This window comes from Sebastes umbrosus, chromosome 22, assembly GCF_015220745.1.
Source record: "Sebastes umbrosus isolate fSebUmb1 chromosome 22, fSebUmb1.pri, whole genome shotgun sequence".
Classification (NCBI taxonomy): domain Eukaryota; kingdom Metazoa; phylum Chordata; class Actinopteri; order Perciformes; family Sebastidae; genus Sebastes; species Sebastes umbrosus.
In genome coordinates, this window is record NC_051290.1 from 8,197,772 (window position 1) to 8,225,034 (window position 27,263).

General features: G+C 39.9%; 2 protein-coding genes across 13 annotated transcripts in view; both read right to left on the reverse strand.

Annotated features, from left to right (window-relative positions):
• Nucleotides 1-386: 386 nt before the first annotated feature.
• On the reverse strand, nucleotides 387-16,302 carry si:ch73-40a2.1 (tyrosine-protein kinase receptor TYRO3). Its single transcript, XM_037759641.1, has 15 exons — nucleotides 15,876-16,302; nucleotides 13,035-13,096; nucleotides 11,002-11,620; nucleotides 8,816-8,974; nucleotides 8,133-8,465; nucleotides 7,148-7,352; nucleotides 5,615-5,709; nucleotides 5,362-5,475; nucleotides 5,126-5,206; nucleotides 4,946-5,038; nucleotides 4,049-4,170; nucleotides 2,770-2,879; nucleotides 2,355-2,514; nucleotides 2,092-2,228; nucleotides 387-1,104 (listed from the first exon to the last, which is right to left on the reverse strand). Exons 1-15 carry the CDS (start codon nucleotides 15,973-15,975, stop codon nucleotides 768-770), a joined length of 2,727 nt encoding a protein of 908 aa, XP_037615569.1. The 5' UTR covers nucleotides 15,976-16,302; the 3' UTR covers nucleotides 387-767.
• Nucleotides 16,303-16,668: 366 nt separating this feature from the next.
• ehbp1l1a (EH domain binding protein 1-like 1a) overlaps nucleotides 16,669-27,263 on the reverse strand; it is a 38,766-nt gene continuing 28,171 nt past the window's right edge. For 7 of the 12 annotated variants that reach the window (XM_037759337.1, XM_037759338.1, XM_037759335.1 and 4 more), the window contains 15 exons: nucleotides 27,160-27,214; nucleotides 26,718-26,927; nucleotides 25,880-26,446; nucleotides 22,991-25,405; nucleotides 22,519-22,606; nucleotides 21,982-22,148; nucleotides 21,829-21,877; nucleotides 21,223-21,732; nucleotides 21,068-21,119; nucleotides 20,871-20,914; nucleotides 20,661-20,772; nucleotides 19,677-19,776; nucleotides 19,520-19,593; nucleotides 19,200-19,314; nucleotides 16,669-18,985 (listed from right to left, as the gene is read on the reverse strand). In XM_037759337.1, the coding sequence (XP_037615265.1) occupies nucleotides 18,892-18,985; nucleotides 19,200-19,314; nucleotides 19,520-19,593; nucleotides 19,677-19,776; nucleotides 20,661-20,772; nucleotides 20,871-20,914; nucleotides 21,068-21,119; nucleotides 21,223-21,732; nucleotides 21,829-21,877; nucleotides 21,982-22,148; nucleotides 22,519-22,606; nucleotides 22,991-25,405; nucleotides 25,880-26,446; nucleotides 26,718-26,927; nucleotides 27,160-27,214 (4,652 nt within the window). In that variant the 3' untranslated portion in view covers nucleotides 16,669-18,891. The remainder of the gene's footprint in view (nucleotides 18,986-19,199; nucleotides 19,315-19,519; nucleotides 19,594-19,676; nucleotides 19,777-20,660; nucleotides 20,773-20,870; nucleotides 20,915-21,067; nucleotides 21,120-21,222; nucleotides 21,733-21,828; nucleotides 21,878-21,981; nucleotides 22,149-22,518; nucleotides 22,607-22,990; nucleotides 25,406-25,879; nucleotides 26,447-26,717; nucleotides 26,928-27,159; nucleotides 27,215-27,263) is intronic. The other 5 variants (XM_037759331.1, XM_037759333.1, XM_037759336.1 and 2 more) reach the window with 5 other exon arrangements.

Consider the following 27,263-nt stretch of genomic DNA (forward strand, 5'->3'; position numbering starts at 1 on the left):
AAAGTAAATACACACAGCCCGTATACAGAAACAACAAAAACATTTGAAACTAGCTGTCAGGATTTCTGCCCATTCGTGATGTCACGAATATACAATATTTAGACCCTTGACACAATTTTAAATGTAAACATTCTAAATGTGTCCCTGTTGCAGTGTATGTGAATGTCATCAGCTGACAGGAAGTACACATGGACACAAGCTGTTGCCTAGCAACGCAATTCTGTTGCAATTCCGTCAAGATGCGCTAAAACGGAGCGTTTCAGACGGAGGGTAAATACAGACATGTATTTAGGCTGACAGTATGAGGGAAATAAAGTTTTTTTTGAGCATTACAGCATGTAAAAATGTTCTAGTAGAAACACAAAATACAAGTATGAACCTGAAAATGAGCACGATATGGGACCTTTAATAAATATGTTTTACATTTTTTTGATCGGACCACCTTTCTTCATAATTTAGCCGAACAGGGTGGAACTTTAAGAGTGTGACAAAACAGATTAACGACATGAAACCTGGAAAAAAAAAGATATGAGTGAAAGTTTATTGTTCACCCTATTTTGCTCCTTTGAGTTTCCTCTGAAAAAAATATGTCACTTCCTGAAAATGGTCTCGATGGAATTGTAGTCTTTTTTGTGGAGGGTGAGAAACTGCTAACAAACAGTGGAAAATGACTTCTAGGACACACAGAAAATGGTATATATATATATACATATATACATACTGTTTTACAGAATTACATTTTGTAACTTGTAAAAAAACAGTCTTTTTTAGTGATCATCATCCCACTTAAATTCTGGGTCAGTAATATACTTAAGGTAGCCTTCCTCTACTTCAGCATCCTCCTCTCTGGCTGCAGCAGCACCAGCACCCGCCACAGGAGAAGCCAGGTAGACATTTTCCCATCTCCCCCCAGACTCTGTCTGTGGACCCTGACAGGCAGCAACAGCAGCAGCAGCCTCCAGGCCGTGGTTGATGTAGTCGGCCTCCTGGCTGGCCTCCAGCACCGGCAGCTCCGACAGAAGACCTTTCAGTGTCTCGCACAGCTCCCCAAAGCCAGGCCTGCGGCTCGGCTCCTTCTCCCAGCAGCTCTGCATCACTTCGTAACTGTGTTTAGGGTGAGATGGAGGAAGGAGAGGGAGGAGGCAGGGTGAGGTATATATAACTGTATATATACATACATATTTTCCTTTATTATTAAATATAAGTCTGGAAAAAAAGCATAATTCTGTATAGAAGATGTATATGTTTTTATCTTTGACTCCGAACTGTATGTTTTCTTGGGATATGCACCTAATGCCTTTTATCATCAATTAGGGCTGTCAAAGTTGACAAGATAATGTGTTCAAATTTGTTTTAACGCCGCTAATTTCTTTAACGCATTAACGCAACTTGCGATCTTTAGGTTGTAGAGTGAAGATACTGGCATCATATGACACTAGAAAACCTAAGGAATCCAGTGGTACCATGTCATACTAGCTTCTTGTGAAGGAAGTTAAATAACGCTCCAAACTTACGCTAAATTTTGAAGGGAACAACTGTCATGACCATTTTCAAAGGGGTCCCTTGACCTCTGACCTCCAGATATGTGAATGAAAATGTGTTCTATGGGTACCCACGAGTCTCCACTTTACAGACATGTCCACTTTATGATAATCACATGCAGTTTGGGGCAAGTCATAGTCAAGTCAGCACACTGACACACTGACAGCTGTTGTTGCCTGTTGGGCTGCAGTTTGCCAAGTTATAATTTGAGCATATTTCTTATGCTAAATGCAGTACCTGTGAGGGTTTCTGGACAGTATTTGTCATTGTTTTGTGTTGATAATTGATTTCCAATAATAAATATATACATACATTTGCATTAAACAGCATATTTGTCCACTCCAATGTTGATAAGAGTATTAAATACTTGACAAATCTCCCTTTAAGGAACATTTTGAACAGATAAAAAAAGTGATAATTTGCGATTAATCACAATCAATAATTGTGTCGCGACTAAGTATTTTTAATCGATATATAACACAATATTTAAAAAACAAAATTATCAAAATAGAAAACGAGGAATGTCCCCGACTGAGCACAGGAACTCACAGTCTGTAGTCACAGTCCTCGGGTGGTTTGAGTCTGTGTCCGGACATCAGATGCTCCAGCAGCTCATGGTTGTGAACTCCAGGATAGGGAGTCCTCCCCCGGGACACAATCTCCCACATAGTCACCCCAAACGACCACTGAGAGGACAGGGACACAGAATCATAGTTTTACACACTCAATGCTCAAAATTCAGACGTTCAGTGAATATCACAATCCTCAGTGACGTGTGTAAAGGGATGTTCCACGAAAAAGACTGAACTCACCACGTCACTTTTGGTGGTGTAGACAGACTCAGACAGGCTTTCCATGGCCATCCACTTGATTGGCACACGGATAGCTACTTTTTGGCGATAATAATTGCTGCTGTAGATTTTCTTGGACAGGCCGAAGTCAGCTACACACACCCTAAGGTCATCACCCAGCCTGTGGATAAAAAAATGCATAATGAGCACAGGTAGGGCTCTCTGGAGTTTTTTTATATGTTGTCCCTAAACACACCGTCTCCTCTGAGGCCCTCAGTCTGCTACTTTATTAACATTTTAAGCAGCTTCCTTCCCCCAGACACAAGCCATGGTTGAATACCAATGGCTGAGGACAGAGACACAGTCATATTATGAACAAGGAGTCTCTTCATTTGAAGCTCCACCCTCTCAATGTCTCCCCATCTGATGGACTCACATGCAGTTGCGTGCAGCCAGGTCTCTATGCAGGAACCCCCGTGAGCTCAGATAGTCCATCCCTGCTGCAATGTCAATCATGAAGCGCAGGAGACTCTGATGGGGCACAAACTGGAGGACGGGGTAGAGAAAGGGTGTGTTCTGTGATTCATTTTTTATATTTTCGAACGCACAAATGTGCAGATATAAGCATGTTAAAGCGGCAGTAAGCAGTATATTTTAGGCATCATTGGGCAAAAATTCCATAATAACCTTTCACCATATTGTATTTCAAGTGTGCTGAGAGATAACCAGACTTTTGCACCTCCTCCTGGCTCTGTTTTCAGGCTTTAGAGAATCTAGCCCGTGACGGGAGACTTTGACCAATCACAGGTCATTTCATTGAGAGAGCGTTCCCATTGGCTGTGTGTCATGTGACCGGTACTTGGCGTTCCTTCAAGCCATCTCAACCTGATCTCACCATGGCTGCTGGGTCACAAACTTTCTCATTTTACAGCTAAACCGTGCACTACATGATGATTCTGAAAACATTTGGCGAGAAATAGGCATTAATGTAACATAATATTGATTCATATTTGATCAGCGCTGCCTAGTTTGACCGTTTGGTCGGAGTACACGAGTGATTGACAGCCGGCTCTCATAGACGGCAGATGGACAGCAGACCTCAGATCAGCTCTTACTGCTTGTTTTCCTCCGGTCTGTGAAATCTTGCATAGGCACATGATTTTATTCAGGTTACCTGTTTCATGTACTACTTTCACAATATAGCGACCGTTTCATAAAAATAACTTTTTTTAATCATATTTGCTCCAATCTCGCCTACTTCAGCTTTAAAGACAGTTGTGCTTTTGACAGTTTCATTTTCTTCATGCATCTTTGATTTGATATGTACATGTTGCCATGGTTACAGGTTCTCATCTATCGCCAGGTTGCTCACTAAAGTACAATTTACTGCCAGGGTTTCTCTAATTGGTTCCAACACAGACGGACAAAATGGAAAAAAAAAATTGATTGCCAGCATGATATCTTTGCAGAGTTGTAAAATCCAGTTTGATAGGCTAGTGCTATTAACCAGTAGTTCATAGAGGAAGATATCTTGCTGGACTTTATTTCAGCAGTTACTTGAGTACAATATTATTATAACCACTAGAGAGGATGGCCAAAGCTAGAAAAACAAGGCCGTATAGCTGTAATAAACCAAAAATTGTCCTTGTTTGTGTCTGTCTATGTCATTGCAATAAGCCCCATTCATGTACATGCATGTGCTGACTGCAATTCACCATAGGAATATCTCCATATCGTGTAGCGATGAGGAAGCGGCGCAGGTCTCCGTGTTTCATGTAAGGCAGGATGACCAGAGGAACAGGCAGAGTAGAGTCCTCCTCTCTCTGTAGAGTAACCCCTGCAGGACGAACAAAGACACATCTGTCAACAAGGTCGCTGCTGCTGCTGCTGCTGCGGTAGAGGAGAAGTCTGTGGGTACATTAAGCAACCTTTACATTGACTCTAAAACTATATGCACAAACTGTGTCACACAGATTGTAGTTTCCCCAAATATGATTTTCTGCCACATGATTTAATAATAATGGCAAAAAAGTTTTCAGCTAATAAATGTTTGAGCATTTTACATTACTTGGTTAAGGCCATAGACTGTATACATAAGAAGTGGATGTAGTCACCGTGACGTCACCCATTGGTTTGTGGACGGCTGTTTTGAAGCCTCGAGTTCGGCATTTTGGCCATGGCCATGTTATTTTTTTTCAACCAGAAGTGACACGAGAGGGTGGAGCTCAGTACAACCGAACGCTGAATAAGACATTTTCAGGCAACCAAGAATGTTACAATTAACATTCATGAACTGAAAACACACTGTGAAAAGGCATTTTATTTAATTTCAGTTGCTTATTTTCTGCTCTAATCCAAAAGCCAATGGAACAATCCCATTGGCTTTTGGTCGAGAGAACCAGGGCGACGCTAACCTCCTGGTTGGACTACAAAAATTAGTCATCCCTAGAGCACTCTATGCAAATGCCAACCCACTCCAAAAATAAACAAGCAACCAGCATGCAATGGATTCTGGGATACTGCAGAGAGAAAGGGACTCAGTGGATGTGGCATGTATGTTATTACAGTCCAATAGAAAACACTGGACAGTGAATTAGGTTAGTATATCTTACCGAGTAGTCGGACCACATTTTCATGATCAAAGTTCTTCATGATATCTGCCTCTCTCAAAAACTCATGCAAGTCTTCGTGGCTGTGGATTCCAACTAGACGCGTGGGACAGAGGAACAATTACATAAAGCAGATGTAGCAGAGCAGAGTTCTGACAAAGGGTTTGATTTCAGTATACCTACCTCTCATGGTCTTCACAGCCACCTTGATGTCCACGCCTTCTTGTGGTGAAAAGAGCCCTTCATAGACTGAGCCAAACTCTCCTGGAGAACAGAAAACATTTCACTTTTACTCCCAGGTGAAATATTTTAAACAGCGGATATCTGATTTCTATGGTGTAATACAGCAAAAGGAATGAACTCCTGTGGTAAACCTACAGACAGACAGGATTATTGTTGATGGGGAATCATGAACTGACCTTTGCCCAGCTCCTTGCCCAGGGTGAGCTGGTTTCTCTCCACCAGGACCTCTTTAAGACTGTCCAGCAGCGTGCTGCTAAGCCCCTCCAACAGCTGGACCACACCCTCCACCCCTGCAACAAACAGGAAATCACTTTGATCACACTGATGTTAATAAAATGGTATTTTTATGTGATTAGATTTATGTCATTTATGTGTTGTGCAATACCTTTCATACCTCCTAAGTTCAAACAAATGGAATACGACACTTACTGTTGGCTGGCTGGGGGGGTGCAGGCTCCATCTCCTCTGGACGTCGGTAGGAAATTACAGCGTTCATCGGCAAAAGCTCTAATTCCTGGTCAGATCTGAAGGGAAAAAATTATAACTTTAAATTAATTATCAGTCAATTTGTCTTTAAATTTTACTCATCATCACGTTATCACCACAAATGGGAAAATATGGAATTAATTTTGTAAAGTTTACAGTTTACAAAATAGATGTAAATGTCCTGCAAAAAAACAACTGTTCTTTGCATCATAACTCCTTGAAATTAATTTCTTAACTGATGTCCCCACAGCAGCTGCAGCTGAAATTAAAATTTGGTAGTAAAATTATGTTAATATACAATTTTATCTTGATAATTACTGGAGTAAGATTGAAATCTTCAGACAATATTAAAACATGTTTCAAGTAGGTAACAGCTTACATTGCTTTCTGCTACAATATCTTCTTTTTTTTTAATTATTTTATTTTGGGATACTACTCCAAAGTCAACCAAAGTCAGAAATTTCAAATTCGACACAAAACCCTCTCATTGTGTAACTTCTGTTATCTTTTCCACCTTCCCCCTGTCGTTTTCCCAGCATGCTGCTGTGTCCAGTCCACAGTTAGTGGAGCTCCCCCTCGTGTACACTGACAGTTATTGCAAAGACAAACTATGGTCAGGTTTCAAGGATGCATGCACAGCAGGGGGTTAGAAAAGTCATAGCTTCAGTGTCAGGATAGCCTATATATATATATATATATATATATATATGGACATTTTCAGTATTTAGAAATGAAGCCACTTGCTGGTAAGTGGTAAAATTACTTTTTAGAGGTAAATTTGATATGTGATATGTGACAGATATGTTACGTTAGAGCATACACTCATAATGTTAGATGTCTGCTGTGTACATGACAAAATATTACTCATATGAAACTTCCAATTCAGAATTGAAGTATTGTTTATCAGCCACAGGAATAAGAAAAGAGTCTGCACACCTTGTGATTTTGAAAAATGCTGGGCTTAACAACATGATTAATTTTCCACGTTGCTGCTATACCAGCTTTTCAATATCCATTAAACAACCATGAATGCACAGTGAGCCAGTGTGATCTGTCTTACCTTTACACTGGTGTTTCATCATCACCAGTTTCTCTGCAAAACTATCCACCACCTTATTGAAATTCAGAGCTCTGACCAGACTGATAGATACAAATAGTCTGCACTCTTGAGCTGGAAGGTTTTCTTCTTGAGATGTTGAACATTTCCACTCAACACTTTTCGGATTTGGCACAAAATTCCACTCACATTGATCTCCTCATAAGCTCTCATTCATTTGTTTTCTACTCCCAGTGTGTGTCACAACGACGGCCCTCAGAAACTCGTCTATATTATATGAAGCATTGTAATTTTATCAGGATACATTATGTTCTGTAGTTATTTTGATTATTGTCCCGTCTAACTCTCTCAACGACAGATTCACTCACAGTAACTTTAAAGTAGTAGACCAAAGGAACAGAAGTGGAAGGTCCCATTACCTGAGTTTAGTGTAGTTCTGGCGCAGGACACCCACAATGATGGGGATTACAGCCATGAGCAGCAGGATGACAGATAAAACACCAACAGTCAGCCAGATGGAGAAGCGACTCTGGTGCTGAAGAGCTGGAACCATTGGAGGCTCTGAGATGTTTAAGCCTGGGGTCACAGGGATCACCGGTACCGGTACCACAGGTGGAACTTTCCCTGTAAGAAAACGTAATGTAATATTTGCTAGATTGCTGCTAGACAACCCTTTTAATACAGGGAATATAGGTTTTTAGCGCAGTGAAAATATAGTTTTTGAAAGGCTAAATGCCAACAAATATGAATTGAAGTAGAATATTTCATTTTTAAATTATCACATCTATCTTTTTTTCATTACATTTTGACTTTTGGACTTTACAACGCTTTGGTGTTATTAGAAATGTTTTGATCACACAAGTCACAAACAATCCTACGCAGCCGCCACTGGAATCTAATTCTACAAATAGTATAATACTAATACTAATAATAGTGTAGCCTGATCTTTATCTGCAACTGTGCAAATTGTACAGAATGTGGCCGACTAAGTAGAAAAAAATATATATCTTTTTAAATAGTTTTATAAATAGACTTTTGTATAAATTATCCAGTAAGTGTGATATTATGATTTTAGTTTCACACGAGCAAAATCTATTTTTGACAACCGCAGAGCAGACAAATCCTGGCGGCTGTAGGAACAAAATGTCTTAGTGTGCTGAGTTGAGCATGGCTCAATGACTCCAACTTTTCTCTTAAAAGAGGAAGATTGAGTTTCAAAAGTGTCATAGTCCTGCTGTCACAGTAGGAAACTAAATTCATGGTTGGGAACTGAAACCAGATTTGAACCCTTGCATATTTTTTTCTCACCACACTGGCTGCCACTTCCCTGTTTAAGGAGGTATATTTGGCTCACTGTTCCTGAACTATCTAATGTGTTGACTTCATCTAGTCAGGTTTACATACATCTGTGCATTGTAACGGTGGCAGTGGATGAAGGTGGCGCCCCCCGCAGGGTGGATATATCATTCCAGGCTTGCACTGAGAGTCTGTAGTCGCGCTGTGGATCCAGTTCTGTGATGCTGACTGATGTGTCGGTCAGCCCTGCCGAGTCTGGCAGGAAAACCACATCGTCCCTACAGGCCTCCCACTGATGGCCAGAATCTGCTCCCCTCTCGCACTTGATGCTATACTTGACTTCTTGTCTGCCTCCCCGGTCATGAGGAGGATCCCACGTCATTATCAGCACAGAGTCATTGAGATGATTAGCTGTTAGATTCACAGGGGCAGAAGGTGGCTCTGTGGAGGACAAGACAGGGAAGCAAAACATGCTGAGACTGCATAATCTACAAAGTATGTGTCATTACAGTAGATGAATGTATACAGTTACAGTAGAATGTAGACAACAAGTGGCATTAATCAGTTTACAATAAATACATAATCAAACTGCAGCAGAAATGGATAACACTGACGAGTAACAAGTGAAAAAATAATCCATTATTGTCTGCTACGGTGTCTTTTCTGATACTACAAGTAGGGGGTGCCAAAGTTGACAATTTTCTAATTCCCATAGGGGCTTTAATGTCTAATCCCATACATCAGTTTTATAATAGGATGACAGCTGTTTATTTTCACTGAGTGTTTCTTACTGGTGCAGCCGAGGTCATCGGGGTCAGTTGGCAGGCGGCTGAAACCCTGTCGACAGTCGCACCTCTCTGATCCCTCCCCGTGTGTCCTGCTGTTCGGCGGGCACAGCCGGCATTCTGCGCTCTCATTGTTGGCTGGTTTGTAGTAGCCCATCCTACATGCTGGTGAAATAGAAAGAGTGAATGTCTCTTTAACTACCACTGATACTGGTAGCGTTTGTGAAAAGCTTTGTTTTCTAATGTGGTTATATAATGTCTTCTGGGTTGTGAGATGCAGTTTCAGTTCAGTTTTACTTTATGTTCCACTAGTGGCAGTCTGGCAAAGTTGGCCTTCAAATGAAGCTCGCAAGCTCGTGTTTACAACATGGGAAGTCGTGTACATGATATGCTTGGCATTCAAGTGGTTGGGTTGTGAGAACACCGCTTCTAAGCAATGTCAATATTAACTGTCACTGTTACTGTCGGCGTCTAGAAGCCACAGAGGCTAACAATTTAGCAAGTTAGCAAGCGGGTAACATAATGCAGGAAATGCAAAGGCATAATGACAGAGGAGAAAGAAGAGGCCGTTGGGAATATCAACATTTTCCTCAGACATATTGTATAATTACAAAGAAAAACCATAAACGACTAAAATTACAATATATTCACTTATTATGTACAGAAAAATGAACTTCTATGGCCTCCGCCATTTCTGACAACGTCAACAAACACGTCACAACTCGTGAACTCGTAGCTTTCAGAAACTTACGAGGTTGTGAATGCCACAAGAGGACTCTGTAAACATCCCCCCATTTGAAGGCACCAATAGACTCTATGTAAAGATGGATGACATGACAGCTCCCCAAAAGTGAAGCCAAAACATCTGGATCGCCCCCTGGTGGCTGGCTGCAGTATAGGTCATAAATCCCACCCTCTCCATGTTAGTGGATGGGACATGGGTCAAACTAAAAAAATCTAAGTACACGTCAAATAATTTTTTTCCAAAGATGTTTTCTGTAATTTTAGGTAGTTCTTATCACGCTGATGTTTGTGCGGCTCACGATTGGTTCGGGCGGGTGACCTCGAAACCGCGGCTCCACCGCCCCGATCACTACTGCGCAGACTCCGACTCCAAATTACCTCTCGAGATGGCAGCTCCCGTATCCGGGATATTTTGGCTTCACGTTTGTACAGTGGGAGGAAGTGGAGACGCGTCGGCCATCTGTATATACAGATTATGGTCCAGACCTAAATGCCTCGAGGAATTAATAACCAGATGGCTGTCACATTTGCTGTGCGTATTCCCAGAAGAAGGATTCTGAGAATGATTGTTGATCAACACACAGGAAATACTGTATGTAGGAGGAAGACTTTTATGGTGAAGAGGATGTGAAAGTCTTCTATCCAAGATTATTTTTACCAAGATACTTGTATTGGGAAATGTTTGAGTCAGCTCATGACTTCCTTGTTTAGCTGCCAGCTGTTGCAGAAACATTGGACAAAAATAAAATGTTGTCACGGTGACATGTGTGGACCAGATCATAATTTGTCGTGTGTTTTAGGACAACTCATTGTCATGGCATTGTGTTAGGAATTGGAAAATAAATGCAAAATAAAAACATTAGTAAAAACATACATACAAAATCAAAATTCAGCACACTGACACACAGTTATTGTTGCCTGTTGGGCTGCAGTTTGCCATGTTATGATTTGAGCATATTTTTTATGCTAAATGCAGTACCTGTGAGGGTTTCTGGACAATATTTGTCATTGTTTTGTGTTGTTAATTGATTTACAATAATAAATATATACATGCATTTGCATAAAGCAGCATATTTGCCCACTCGCATGTTGATAAGAGTATTAAATACTTGACAAATCTGCCTTTAAGGTACATTTTGAACTGATAAAAAAATGTGTGATTAATTTGTGATTAATCGAGATTACATATTTCAGTCGATTGACAGGCCTATCTTAGACTTTTTTGAAAAAATCTGAAGTCTGAAATTAAAGCCAGAATTCTCAGAAAAAAATATTTACAGTCAAGAATCACAACCTTAAACTCTGAAACTACTTCTAACTTCTCAGAAGTGTGTTTTTGTTTTCTCTTCAGTAAAGCAGAAAATGTGTCATCCATACTATTCTGGTATTGATTGTTGTGCCAGCACAGATACTTTACTGGTATATGAATAAAATGTAAACCTTCATACCTTGACAGGTGTCATCTATGACTTGATGCCCGGGAGGACAGGTACACCCTCCCTGCTGTGGACCCCATACTCCATCCACACCACACTCTCTGACAGGTGGAAAATCCTCCTCAGCTCCCGTCACACAGGAACCCGTCACGGGACCCGACATGGCCCCCGTCCCCTTAAACAAGGCCAGGTGAGCAACGGTGTCAGGGCACTTCCTGTAGTACAGTCTGATGGATGATACCAGCACACATCTTCCTGAGTAGGAGAAAGCCAGATGGAAGCCTCTGTGGCTGACAGAGCCCAGGCTCAAGGCCAGGCTGCGGTTCAGTTGGCTGGTTAGCTGGTTATGAGCGACTGTGTCAGGGAAGGGCTTGGAGGTCTGAAGGTCCAGGACTGACCCGCTAGTTGGAAATCTTGTGATTGGTGTGTCCGATCCAAAAAGGTGAACTTGTAGCGGACCGAGCTGACCAGATTTCTCCTCTTCTTGGGCGAATGAAATATCCATCATTAGATAGTGGGCATCTTTCCGCTCCATCCACTTGCTTAAAACAGTTCTCCTTATGCTGTTTCCACAAGCCTGGAGCACAGGCACCGGACTCGATGTACCCACTCTGAGCTGAACATCAGTCCACTGGAGTGATAGGGAAGAAGCAAAAAAAGCATCGGTGAAAAGCTGCAGGGTAGAACTACAGGTACACACACTAAAACCCTGATGAGACTCAAGACTAAACCTGGAAGATAGGAATAACAGGATAAATAAATAATATACATAATGTGATAATTAAACTTAAGCACTTGTTATTCAAGACCGATTATTAATTTACTGTGATTTGTGAGATAGTTGGTATCTAAAATTACTTTTCCAAATTCATATCTTATGATTTAAAGGTGCAAAATTCCATATTCAGAGCAGCTAACGGTGCTAAAGGCATTAACAGTGCAAATGACGCCGATGGTGTTGACAGAGCTAACAGTGGTCGGGATGGCGTAATCAGCTTTAACTGCCATTTGTGAAGCGTAGAGCGGCGGCCAACAGAGAGACTCACATGCACTAAAAACACGCACGCATAGGCCCGGCCATGTCAACAAAGCACAGCAAGGCCCAAACACGGAGGGAGAGTGACTTCACAGAGTGATCCAGGGATGACGCATTTTTGTAGGCCAACCAGGAAGTTAGCATCTCCCTGGTTCCCTCCACTAAAAGCCAATGAGGATTTTTTTCCATTGGGTTTTGGATAATTACAGAAAATAAGCTCTGTGGCAAACAAACTTTATGATACTTACAAATTTTGTTCAGCAAGATAATCTCCACAAATAAACACCACTTTTATGATGATCGCCAGAAGTAAAAAGCTAATGTTAGGCTATAAACGAACTACACCACGGTCACATGAACGCGAGTATACACGACGAGGCTGTAAAGGAGGACGAGTCGGCGTGATGACATTTAGTAGTCTCATTTAGCCACTTATTAGCAACCGCCTTTTTTAAGACACATAAAGTCTTAAAAATTCATGGCTGGGGTGCTTATTGATGTATTTAATGTCTTAATCTCTTCAGCTTGTGTTAACCACAGACCTTATATCAGACATCTAACTAAAAACCCATTGACTTCCAGACGAGGGAACCAGAAGTGCTAAAATGATAACTCATTTCTGGGTTTTAGGACTCATTCCTGTAGCACTCTATTCTCTGCTCAGGTAGATATTACTTCTCTATATCTTTACATAGCTGAAACTTGTTTGCTGCTATTTTAATGCTTTGAATTTAGCACCTTTAAATAATAAATTTTTACATAAAACACCAGCTACAAGCAGCTTCCATACCATAATTAATGGTTGATAATGTCAATAAAGTGCTGAAATGAATAGGCTATGTTAATAACGTACCACATTACACAGTTATAATATAGATTAAATGGAATAATACATGTTCATACAGTTAGCAATTAACAATTAGGTCTAACTCTTGTAATGTCATTATTCAGCGATTAATTCAATTGTGTTTTACATGATACAAACGTGTCACTTAGCAACCCAACGTACTTCTCTGCGGGGGTCAGATGTCCATTCCAGTCTGGTCTGTTTATCTGAATGGAAAATCTCCACTAAAAAAAGAAAAGGAAAGAGAGAGTCAACTCTTACTGACCAAACTGAAATACAACAGCAGCTTATTTCCAGCAGCACAGCAGATTGTAACCTATAGACAGGTTAGGGCTGGAACAATACATTGCATCACATTATGTCACTCAGGATTAGTCTGCTCTTGACTCAGAACAGAAAAATTCCCCCAATTTCCCTAAGTGATCTCAACACGTCTTCATCAGGGTGGTGCCTGACTTTGCTTCCTCTTCCTAGATATAAATCTATTTTGCTGAGCTCAGTGGATTTATTTTTGTTCTCACGAAATGTTATCATCAAATCTCATGAGAATATTTCAGTTAAAGGAGAGAAAGGTCACGTATAGGTTTACTTATTAGAAATGGGTCATCCATAACTGTATTCTACAAACAATGTACAGCTTATTCTGCACTTTAGTCCATTTAAAAAAAAAACTCTACCTCAGTTTTTATCCCGCGTTATATTCCATATTTGACATTTCTTAATATCTTTATCTCCTATATTTTATTATCCAGCACTATATCACTCTCTGCACTATATTCACATTTTTAATAGTCCTGTATCACAGCTGTTACCCTGCACTATATTCATTTTTACTATTTATTTTTACTCTGTATTACTTATTTGTGTCTTTTTACTAACATGTCTGCACTATGGAACTGTGATGCTGGAAACTTAAATTTCCCTCGGGATCAATAAAGTAACTATCCATCTATCTATCTATCTATCTATCTAAGAGATAGAATAGCGTTGAGGTTTAAAAAACACAAAATTTCTCATGTCATACATTTGAAAAGTGTATCAGGGCTTTGAACACGAGGTATATGATGACCGTTCCCATGCTTTATTACGTCTCATAAATTGTTGCAGCAATCTTTGGGTTGATACCATTTGTTACACAGATTTGGTGCTAAATTTAACCATTTTGTTCACCTCAAGAATTGATAAAAAAATTATGAAAAATCCCTCCAGAATACCACATTAAGACACCAAGACCTTGAGGAACACTATAGAAAAAAGCCATGCTGTGATTTGGAGATTTCTGCAAGATTTGCATTTTTCACTTCTGTTGTGGAAACCGCTCTCTCTCTAGTTTGTGGCTGTAAAGTTTCATGAGAATGTGATTATCACCACAGGTCATTTTATACAGTGAGGTCAAGTTTTAAAAAAAATGGTCTCACTACAATGAAATGTCTACTATGGGGATTAACATCATCACACATGAATACAGTTGGACTCATTGGATCCAAAAGAGTCTCAGCCTTACAGTGAGAATTTATGCAATTACAAGACTGTTTAGGGACCCCAGTATGCAGAAATATTCAAACACATCATTTTAGAATAGGCGAAAATAACACCTAATAATAATAATAACACATCCCTCTTTATACTGCATTCAAAATACTGCATGTGATTATCATAAAGTGGGCACGTCTATAAAGGAGAGACTCGTGGGTACCCATGGAACCCATTTTCATCCACATATCTGGAGGTCAGTTGGTGAATTTTGCACCGCTCACATGACACTAGCATGGCTGTGGACTTGTTACACAATACTTTTGCATTCTTTTGCAATAGTTTTTTAATTAATATTTTTTCCTCTTGAAAAAACATGGTACTTTCCTATCAGCCCACGCTGTAAACATGATGTTCACTGGGGTTGTATGGAGGATGGTAACGAGGCAGAAATGCATAAAGAAGTGTAAAAAGAAATGTGTAAAGAAATGTATAAAGAAAATAATACATAAATAAATAATTTTGGGTGAAAAGCAAAGGGAAAATCATGCATAAATAAATAAATAAATGCAAAAATAAATAAATAAATACATGTAAAAAATAATGAAAATACACAGAGAAATAAATAAAAGGAAAAATTGTGCATAAATAAATAAATGCAAAAAAAGTGTAAAAAAAATAATAAAAAATAAATAGAGAAATAAATAAAAGGGAAAATTAAAGAGAAGAATAAATAAATACGTAAATTAAAACAAAAATATCAATTTATGTCACATTTTAACAATTAATTAATGGCTACATTTATTTTTAATATTATTTTTTCCTTCATTTGAGGGAATTATTGTAAATTTTACTACACTACGAATATCTGTCAGCCATAGGCAGTTGTTAAGATTCATTTTACATAAAAAGATATGATTGGTTTACAGATTATGATGAGGTGGTATAGGGTAAACTATATACTCAACAGTATAAAGTAGGTCAAATTAGCTCGACCTCGACCAGCTGCAGCATTAAATTGCTGCTCAAAGAGTGATGCATCAATAGAAATAACCCAACAAAGTTTTTACTTTTGATACAATCATTACATTTTGCTGGTAATACTTTTGTCATTTTGATAATTTTTTAACTTTTGCTTGTAATAATACTTTTGACACTGTTATTGCTACCTACTCACAAGATTTTAATACTTCTTCTACCACTGCATTTTGCACAAAATAAAATCACGCTCTTAATATAATATGCATTATAATATTTGAAAAAGACTGTAATTTGTCTGAGGGGATTTTTATTCCTATTTGGCAGGATACAGTCACTGTCTATGTGTGTATGGAGAGGCAACAGTTAAAAGATGATCATATATTAATCTATTTTATACACAGTGCTTTTTATCAACTCCAGACTTCCTGTAACACTTCCTGACAAACAATGGAATGAGTTTAAATATATGGTAATACCATCAATAAGCATTTTAAAGTTGCATAATAGAAACTTTGTTCCATCCTGAATGTAAAACACCTGAGCACTCACCCTCCTCTGCTTGAATGTCACAGCCAGCTTCCCACGTCCAGATCCACAATAGGGTTAAAGTAGAACAGACACGCCACAGTATAGTGTTACACACAGACATGTTTTCAGCTTGTTAGAAATGTGTCACAATCATAATCCACTACTGCCCGTCCTTAACACCCAGCCTGTCAGTGAGCTCCTCGGGGTCAGTCTTTCGGGGTGGGGGTCAGTAAGATGAATGATGTCTGTGTTTACATCTACGTATGATTTGACTCAGAGTAATGTCGTAATTAAAGTGCTGAAATGAGCCTTCCTCCTTTGGAAAATACGCCTCCCCCTTCAGGAGTTCCTGTATTTCTGTGCCAATGCTGCTACTGATTCTTTCAAGGACACAATAAAGCAATTATACTCCAGAACACACAAAACACAGCAATGCTATCAGAACAATACTAAACAAAACTAAAGTATATAACTATAAGACATGCTATGAAAGCCGAGATACGTATATACCTAGACATGACTAACATGTATATAAGTAACTTTATGTGCCCTCTATATATTAAGCTTTACTTTGAAAAAAAAAATCTTTTTAATTATTTTGTCGTATTCTCTGTCATTCAAAAAGTTACTTAAATTAAAAATAAAATAACAATAATAAAATAACAAATTAATAAAAAAATAAAATAATATATATATATTTATATATATATTATATATATAAATATATATATATATATACATACTCATACCAATATAATACAATAAATGTAATTATTTTATACAATATTAAATAAAACGGCATGAGATGTGCAAAGGCATTTAAATCTTTTGTATTTTCCAAACTTTACAAATAGTGCAAATATAACATAAAAACGTCAAGATGAGAACTGCAAACTTTTTAAACACAAAATAATTGTCACTGTTACAGAACATCCTTGTACTGAAGTAAAAACACAGAACTTATTCAGTGCAAAAAACAAGGAGGAAGTACCCTTTAATTCTTGGAACAGATGGAAGCGCTAATATGTTAATATTGTAGCTATAGCATAGATTTGGCTTTTATTTTGAAGAAACATTCACATCTTTACCTAAAAAAACATACATTTGCATAATGTAAAAGTATTTTTCAAAATAAAAGGCAGGAGTCATTGAATGTGTTTAAACACTTAAACCCTATCACAGCATTTTCCTTATCAGTGGCAAAAGAAAAGTATAAATATTCCTATGTCACTGTCATGAATATGAATGAAGTCTCTAGAGAGGATCAATGCTACTGTACTGTGTGAACGTCCTCTACACAGATGAAAACTGGGGGCTGTAAGCTTTGGTTAAAATACATACTGTACCTTGCTGCTTCTCCAGTTGATATGTCTTGAATAAATAGTAAAACTTTAAATTAATCTAATAAGTTATTTTAAATGGCTGCTTTCCTTGCCCCTTTATCCCATCATACAAGATGATGTGTAAACATTTCAAACATCTCAAACACCAAAATCAGACTACTTCTCTTTTCCAAACTGTAATAACAATCATATCCAAACAACAAGGGCACAACAGTTCCAGTGGAATCACCACCATGAGGTGAAACTTGGCCAGTTTAACAGTCATTTTATAACGTAGCTCATCCTTCAGTAAGGCAACTGTGGTGACTGATTATATGTTTAAACAGTGTAGTTTCCTCTCTCGGGCTAGACCAATATTTGTTGATGTACATTCGCTTGCTGGATGTGGTGAACATCAGCTTTAACCATGACCACAATCCTTCCATAATCTTAAAGGGACACTTCACCCCAAAATCAAAAAACATATTTTTCCTCTCACCTGTAGTGCTATTCATCAATCTAGATTGTTGAATCAATATAGAAGGAGGACACCATTAATGCGTACATCTTGCACGGTCACAAGCACTACAGGTATGAGTCAAAATATGTATTTTTGATTTGGAGGCGAACTGTCCCTTCATGTCCTTTTTTTTTTTCAATCGCAAACCATAATCTTTCCTTAACCCTAACCAAGTGTATTTAAGCCTAAACTTAACCAAACCTTACCCAGATGTCATCCTGCTGATAGGGGCGATAGATCCAAACACATCCATATGGATGTTTAAGGCAATGGTAAAAGTGTGTTTGAACCTTCCATTTGGTGCCTTGCTTGAAGTCCCGCCTTTTCTTCTGTAACGTTGTGATGTCACCAAGTAACACACTTGCATAATACCTGCCCTAGCAGCCAGTGTGGCACACCCTCAAACAAAGCTAGTTAAAGCGGAGCTGGAGCCTATTCTGAAGAGTATGTGACCAATCACAGCAGTGGGCCAGCTGACCAATCAGAGCAGCAGAGGGGGTGGGACTTCTATCAAGGCATTTCAGGAAGGGAGAGGAACTTCCTTTGGCTGGACTTTGTAACTTTGCAGACCTTTTCCATGCACAAAAAATTATATAACACACTAAAGGAAAGGGGAAAAAGTATAACAAACAAAAGGTCCTCTTTAACAAACACTGGTCAAACCTACTTCTCCTGTTTTTGGCAGCTCATATCTGTACCGAACATTTCCAGTCCCACACACACTTTCAATCAAACGCACTTCACAGTCACAGTCTGTAACAATAACAGTCACTAAATACACAGCACAGAAACTGCAAAGCAAACAGTCCAAACTCTGCTCAGTGGGTGCTGAACATCCTGTAGCGGTTGGTAAATGGACAATGAATTTAATTTGTGGGATGCCCACTTCAATTACCTTGACCCTTGGTCATAAAACGGAGCCTAGCGCCACATTTTAAGACTCTCACAAGGGGAAGCAAATGAAAATGAAAGTTGATTCAGAATCCTAAACACAGCTGACGTGTCTCTTTGGGTCATCTGATTCTCCACTGGAAACACATCTTGGTTCAGAAGTACCCACCTTGGGGGCAGTTGTGTCTAAATGTCCTCTCACCGCTGTCTTAAAACCAATCAGTCTGACAGCAGGTGAAACATGTCTTCACCCACTTCCTCTCGGATAGGTGACCCAGCGTTTAGTGGCTGGAGGTTGATAGAATCACTGCATCACACACTTCTCTTTCTGCTGTTTAGAATACTTCCTCCTCCGCTGCTCCAGGCCTCGCTCCAGACGCTCGTCCTCCTCCAGAGCTCTGAAGACAACGGACAGGAGGACAGTCACAGGCTGTCTACACATGATGTGTTTCAGGCTACATCCACACTAATACGTTTTAAAACACATAACTTTTGCTATGATTATGCCTAGTGTCCACACTACTCTGAGGTTTTTGAGCCCCTAAAACGGAGATATATGAGAACGCTGCAGACTCTATTAACCCTTCAAACAGCACAGGAAGTGTGTCTCACCCTCTCTCTTTGGCATCCATATTGTGGACCAGTTCGTCTCTCTGGTTGACCAGTGAAACCAGCTCCTGAAGTAGCAGCTGCTCTCTGTGTATATGGGCCTGAGACTTCTGGGTCTCTGCATCACAAACACAGCAGAAAGAAACAAAGGATAGTGAGAACTTTCTGGAAAAGAAAAATGATGAGAGAGGAGGACGACGGCGGTTCAGCCTGACTACAGTCAAGAGAGACGTCAGTTTGACAGACAACATCGGAGCTTAGAGCTGTGCAGTTATGTGCAAAATGGTTATCACATTATTTTCAGGGATGCAATAAAGTCGTACCTTCAATTGCCATCATGTCCCTCAGCTCCTCGTTTAACAGCTCAAATTTTCTTTCCAAGTCTTGCTCCTCCAGCCTGTCAATCACAAGAGATGCGTATATACTGAGTATATACTGTGCATGTTTCCAGCAATGTGTGTTGTTACGTGGATGTCTTACAGTAGCTGCAGATGGTCCTGCCTCCTGATTAAAGCATTCTTCTTGTTGACCAGCGTGAACCATTCCTGGATCAACCTCTCCTCCTCCACCTTGTCACTGCCTGCAGGAGAAAAAGCACATTACTGTAACCCCTCTGTTAGTTATAGTACTTCTCTTTCTTTCCTACATTGGGATAATGGAGTTCCACAGTGAATAATGAATGAGATCAGAACTATTAGCATTCAAATCATTTAAAAATTTTATTATTTGTCTATACCACAGTTGTTTAAACACGTGTCTATGTACATGTGGGCTTTTGGTGTTGAAATGAGGGAAGATTTCCAGTGACACATTACATGCATCCTGTCCTCTAGCCCAAAATGAGTAATTAGTATGGAGGACAAAACCTGCCAAAAGAAAAAAAGACAAAATTAATAAATAAATAAATGACTCGATAAATAAATAAATAAATATGCCATTAAATGTAGCAAAAGTATTAAATACATGCAGCCATTAATTAATTGATAAAATAAATTTTAAATAAAAAATAAATGAATATATAAGAAATAAATTCAAAAATACAAAAATAAATTAAAAAAATAATAAAATCAAATACATGCATTAATAAAAGGGAAAATTAAACAGAAGAGTAAATAAATAAAGGAATTAATATAAATATAAATAAATAAAGAAGCAAATTAATATAGAAATATCAATTTATGTCACATTTCATCAATTAATTAATTAATGGCTACATTTATTTTTAATATACTTTTGCTACCTGTAAAGACACATTTATTTATTTATGGAGTCATCTTTTTTTATTTTGGCAAGTTCCATCCTCCATAAATTAGTGCCCTTAAATGACAAATTATGCCTTGAAATTGCACATTGTCTTTGCACAATTTGTACTTTGTTCCCTCAAAATATTACTTTATAACCCAGAATTTCCTCTGCTTTTCATTTATTGTGCACCCATGAAGTACATTATGAAGATGATCTTACCTGTTTCCAGTAGTTGTCTGAGTTTCCTCTCCACTACACCTGCTCTGTTATCAATATGATTTTGTTCCGCTTCCAGGGCTTCTATCTGACTCAGCACATACTGGCTGGCGTCCTGGATACATTAATACACACAAACAGACACAATTACCTACAGATAGTTAGGATCAGTTCTAGATATTCAACCCTACAATGAAACAAACGGTTACTGACCTGGCCTTCTGGTCTTCCCTCCTCAACCGCAGCCTCTGTTCTCTCTGTGAGACAAACACAAATGAACGATACCACTTGTATGAATGAAGCAATGCTTAACAACTTCAATTTCAACAATGGAAAAACATTCTAATGTCCAAATAAAGTCAACAAAAACATTTAAAAGGTGGATATATTAATAGCACATGATATCTTACCAGTGTCTGACTTCCTCCGGGCGATTACACTGTCTTCTTGCCCTGCAACGACCTGCAAACAAAAGAGTTCCTCATATATCACAGAGAAGTATTAGATACAAATATAATGATGAGAATTAAAAGGGATAAAAGAATAAGTCAATAAGGTATCATACCACCGTTATCTCTGCTTCGTCTACTGACCCACTCCTCCGCTGTGACCTACGCTTCTTGACCAGATCAGCATCTTTGACATGAGAGAAACCAGTCTTGGACAGGAAATGAGACCTTGGTGGTACCACTGGTAACTGAGCCCCACCTGCCCCAGCAACCTGCGGCCGTTTGGTTCTGGGAGGTGGAACGACATCCCTTGTGTTACTGTCCGACTCTGCTGTGGCTGCAGTCCCATTAGTGTCTAGACTGATACCCTCCTCCTGCAGCCTCTGGGTGCAGTAGCGAACAGTTGCCTCGGGGTCGTCTTGGCTCTCTCGGTCCATTGCTAGTGCATAGCTGGACTCGCTGTTATTCCTCTCTATGTGAAGCACGCTGAGCTGCTGGCCCGTGAAATGGGTGCGGATCTGGTTGAGGTAGGTCATGACAATGAGGCGGTCAGGCACCGCAAGCATGACCATGTCTGAAGGCTCCATCAGCCTGGAAATGCCAAGATCGGCAAAGCCGTCGAAGGCCTGCAGATTTGCCGAAAAGTAGATCAGGAATTATCAACCAACACATGGAAAAGTTATGGTTATGCTATTGTTGGTATTCAACAGATGGCCAATCACCTTTTTGTTGTTGTGCTTGATGTCATACGGGTCCAGCATTTCAAAATTACTACACAAAGAAAAAAAAATAAACGCATATAACAGTGTAAGCATAAAGAGGAATAAAATACCTTTTCTTTATCTATAGACAAACTAATTTCAACTGTTTCTTACATCTTTTCTGGTTGGAAGTGATGCAAAATGGCACAAAAGGCAAGGCCGTTCCTCCAGGAGGTACTGAAGTTGGTGATCTTCACTCCCTTGTGATCCTGTGTGACTGCCTGACACCAGTCCAGTAGAGACTGGCTGGACGTCACTAAGCTTGGAGTGGGCGAAAAGCACTAGAACAAACACAATGACCATGGGAAATGATTGTAAATATAAATTACATTTCAGACATTTACAGTACATATAGTCCCTGAACAATCAAGTGAGTAAGAGCTGAATAAATACTATTATTAAATGGTTGTTTGCCATTTTGGTGTCAGAACAATAACACATTTGACTTTACAATATGGAGCATTATTGCCAATTAACAGGTCCAGCAGACACTGAGCAATATTAGCATTGATTTGAAGTTGTGTTCCCATCCACCTGATCAATGTAAGCCCAATATTCACTACACTTTACTCTTTCTTCACCAGCTATTATACACAGTTATTTGATCGATTGTTAATCTAAAAAATATTGATAAATGCAGCTTTAACATACTTCCAGAGAGGCAGCCCCATCTGCAGTTCTTTTCTGAGGTGTGGTTGGTTCATTGGCTTGGTGGAGGCCAGCAACTTGTGACTTTTGCCTGGAAAGACACACAAAAATAAAGCAAAGTGAGAAATAAATTCCACAATTTGTTTGATAACATGTTTGTCATGAACAACAAAATACTGGTTATTGATGATTTTGTAAGCCATGTTGCTAATGACGCCACACCATGTAAGATAATTAGAAAATACAAGGACATGAGAATTTCTATTGTGTAGAGTTAGTCAGTTACAGGGTTGGAAATTAACTTTTCTGGTCCAAAATCTACCAGCCACTCAATGAATTACCATTGTTTTTCTGCCCGGTGAGCAAAGCAAATCTAGCAGCCACCTGCATATTTTACCAGCATTTGGCTGGTGGCTGATGCTAATTTCCAACCCTGGTACACCCCCACACCTTAATGTGTACCGACTAATCTTACCTTTCTTCCTCTAAACCACCAGCATCTACATCTACAGACACAAAGCCAAAGTCCAACTCTTCGTCCCTCATTTCCTTCCTTGAGTTTATTTCCATTGGTTCACCGTCTTTATCATCCTCTACATGCAGCCAGTCATCCTGAGAAGATGCAACAGTGGAAGCAAGGCACCTATCAACCTCTGCTCCCAGGACTTTTTCAATGTCAGCTTGCTCAAACACTGCCTCTGCAGGCTTCTCTGAGTCATCTGTGACAACAGGCTTTTCTGTAAAGGTCCAGCCTTCAATGATTTCATCCATTCTGGATGGTGCCTTCTCGGTATCTTCTACAGAGTCTTCCTGAGGAAACTCTTCTTCTCCCATTGCTTCTAGCACTTCCCGTTCCAACTCTGACGCAGCATCATCTTCTCCTTGGATTGTGACGAAACCTCCTTCAGAGATCATACTTGAATCCAGCGATGTTGAGCCTTCCTTAGTTTCCTTCCTAGTGGCAGATGTATCCTCTGAGTTTCTCTGAGAGAGTTCCATTTCTAGGGGGAATGCATTGTCTACAGGCGGTGTGCTATCTGAATAAGTCGCACTGAGACGTTTCTTGGCCCGTGGCAATGGAACAGGCAAACTTGACTGTTCGTTCTGTTGGACTGATTCCTCACCAGTGGTGTCAGTTACTGTGTCTGGCAGGCAGGGAGGTGGCGTGCCAGAAATTATAGTGGCATCTGGGAACGAACCACTGAGGCGCTTCTTTGCTCTTGGTTTTGGTACAGGCAAGCTTGTAGCTCCTGGTGTCTCCTCTACTTGAACACTGCTCTCAATGGTCAATCTGCTTCTCAACTTTACAGGAGCCACTTCTTCTGTAGATGTAGAAGGTTGATCACCCATGGGAAGAGGGGGGGAGCCTTTGCTGTGTTGCACCTTTGACAATTCTTTAGTTGTTGAGGAAATGGATAAAGGACCACCTTGCCTTGCTGCCTGTGCCTCTTCTCCGTGGGAAGGTTTAGACGTGCTCGCCATTGCTGTAACGTCATCTGGGAAGGAGCCACTGAGACCTTTTCTCACACGATGCCTTGGGATATGAAGAGCTGTTTGTTTGTCTTTCTCTGCTTCTGCTATCTCTGATACACCCTCTGAATTCTGAGAAGATGTGATGTTGATCGTTTCAACAGATGTGTCGCCAGCAATAATTGACTGCTTTATTTGTTCCACAACAGTGTTGTCGATCTGGACTGGTTTTACAGACTCCTTGTCACTGTCGATTTTGCCAGATCTTCTTGAGGGCAATCTCTTGCCACGTTGTGGCAGACGTATCTTCTTTATGATTGAGAGAGAAGCGGTTTGTTCAACTTGAAATATCTCTGGTGCTGGCTTTGGGGTGATGCTCTCGATTCCCTTAGTTTCCGAGGGAGGAATTACGTGAGAAGAGGCCTGGACAGATGTATCAATGTCTTTCTTGGACCATTCCAAGGTACAAGATGTTTGCTCTGTGTCCTTTGAGTAGACCAGTTCTGTGTCTGCATGTAGAGAGGCACTTGCAACAAAATCTGTTTCATTAGATTTTGGTTTTGTTGTTTGGTCTTTTCTTCCTACAGGTTGTGAAGGGATCATTTCAGTGGCTGTTTGACCGGGTTTATCAATGCTCTGTAAAGGTTCAAGAGCACCAGCAACACCATGGCTTCTCTCACAGGGTTGAGCAGGAACAGGATCTGTGGTTTTCAAAGCAGAACTGACTTGGGCTTTCAAATCCTGTTGGTCATTAGTTTTTCGAACAGATATCTCTCTAGTGACACTGCCTTTTCTCCTCTGAGGCTTGCAAGGGGTATCTTTCTGTGGAGTTTCAGGTGGCAAACTACTATCTCGTCTTTTAACACGAGGAGGCGCGACAACATTCACGGACATTTGCACAGATTCAGCTTCTCCTTTTTGTCCATAGTCACTTGTGTATGGTGTTACTTGAGCAGTAACACTTTCTTGGGCATGACCATTCTGAGGTACACCAAGAGGAATGCTACTGTCTCCTGTCTTTATGCTGAAAGATGGGGCAGTGGCAGGTTGTATCTCAACAGCAGCATCTTTCTTTTCAGACTGGCCTCGAACAACCTCAGGAAGGAGCTTGACCGACACACCTTCAGATTTATGTTTGCGGTCTGGTGTCAAACTATCCTTCCGTCTGAGTGGTCGTAATGGAACAGTGCCTTTTTCTTGATCACACCTTTTCTGTTGAGGTTCAGGAACTTTTCTTTTGGGCTTTCTGCCTCGCTGAGGGACAGCAATGTCAGCTTGTGGTCCAACTGTACTAATGTCCTGAATATCTGAGGGTTTGTCCATGAGTATCTCTCTATGTACACTTGCGTCTGTCAGTGACTCATTTGATGTAGGCTGCAGGGAAGTGCCAGAAATTCCTTCCATGTTTGTTTGTTGGGGGCTTAAGGAAAAGAAAGGAAAAGCTTCAGAATTTGATGTTCTTTACTTTGTCATATAGTTGTACAATGCACCTTATCTCCAGCCAATACATCTGCTCAACCGACAAGACAGCAACTAAATCTTATGAAACATTGTAAAACAAAGCTGACCGTCATTTGCAATATTCTGCTTTACTTGTTTACATGCACACTGTCATTGAAACAACACAGCAGCACATAAAGGCCATACTTTTAAGACAAAGTTACCCTAAATTTACAACACCTACCTAAAACACTACAAAAAAAAGCAACTTTACCATTCCACATCGCAATGCCAATATTTACGGCCATCACAAATACTTGACCATCACAATTTCCTGAGTAGTAAGCGCTCATAAGCAGAACAAGAGACAATGTTATCACCAAAAATGCAGAACACGTACACTATCACACCGTGCAACCAAACACTAACCGGATCATTGTTCGCCAAAACTCACCCTTTATCCAGTTGTGAAGAAGTTGACACTGTTCTAACCTCATCCTGTTCTATCTCAGTCTGGTGCCTTGCTAACAAACTTTCAATGTACACAGATGTTTGACCAGAGTCCTGCCCTGTGAGTGATCTCTCCTTTGTATGCCATTGATCAAGAGAGGCCTCTTGTTCCTCTACTTGTTCACTATCTTCCTTTGATATTTCAGTGATATCTGCCTCTGTCAGTGGTGGCCATTTCTTCATGCTTGCACAAACCAAAAACCCGTCATCATTGTCAGTAGTTGTTGATGGAGAGTCCAACATGTAAGGCTCAGCACTTGTTGGATATTCAATGTTATGTTTGGTGTGATTGTCTTCAAACTGGCCCTCTATCGTCTGTATGGGAATAGTGTTGTCCACGAAATCTGATGAAAACTCATCTGAAGGCGTCGGTGTCTTGTCTTTCAGATCCATAGAAGAGGCAGCTTTGGGTTGGTGCTCCACTTCAGCTAAGGTAGAGCTAGACGGCCCCAAAATGGATGCTACTGTTTCATAACTGTGAGACATGGATACTGGAGTGAGTGAGTGAAACCTGGAACCATGCAAAAACAATGGTTTCAATAAACATGTAACTAATAGAAACCAGTGAGTATTGGAGAAAGTAAAATAAATTCCCATGCAAATGCAATCCGGTTTTTACTTTACCCCAAACTTTGAAATGTCAAATTCTGCATTTGAAAATAGAATGAGTTTGATGTATGATGATGTGGACCATGAAATGTCTCCATTTAGGGTTAACAATAATTGATGCACACTATGTTGCATGCTTCACACTATTAGTTTCAGACCAGTCTTACACTTACCCTTTGTGGAAAACACCCACAATAGCCTTTACTAATCCTGACGCCTCTTCCTCTTTTGCTGACAAAGAGGATTTTGCCTGTTTTTCTGTAATTGTTTCCTCTGCCTCCAATACTTCCCAACCCAAGACTCCTGTTGGTTCCGATATGTCCAATGGTTTCTTCCCTTTTGTTTGGGTTTCCTCTGCTACTATCCTTTCTATGTGTGATTTGCTGAGGACCCAGATACAACACAGTTTAAGGTGTGATCCACAGAACTCAGGCAGATACACAATAAAAAATGTAATGAAATACGGTCGTCACAGAGATGCTGAAATTTACCATGCACTGTATTGTCAAGTTACTAAAACTATTGTCTTTAGGTCCAAACAGTCTATGTTAGGCAGGCACTAAACTGACCCCTTTCACAGCAAACAATGCAAGAGCACTGGGCTCTTTTACTTACCCGTTATCTACACAAAGGTTTATGTTTTGCTTTGCACCGCCTTTGAATTTCTCCTCTGTCATAAAAGCAAACATAGTAAAATACACATAAAAAAACAAGACAAA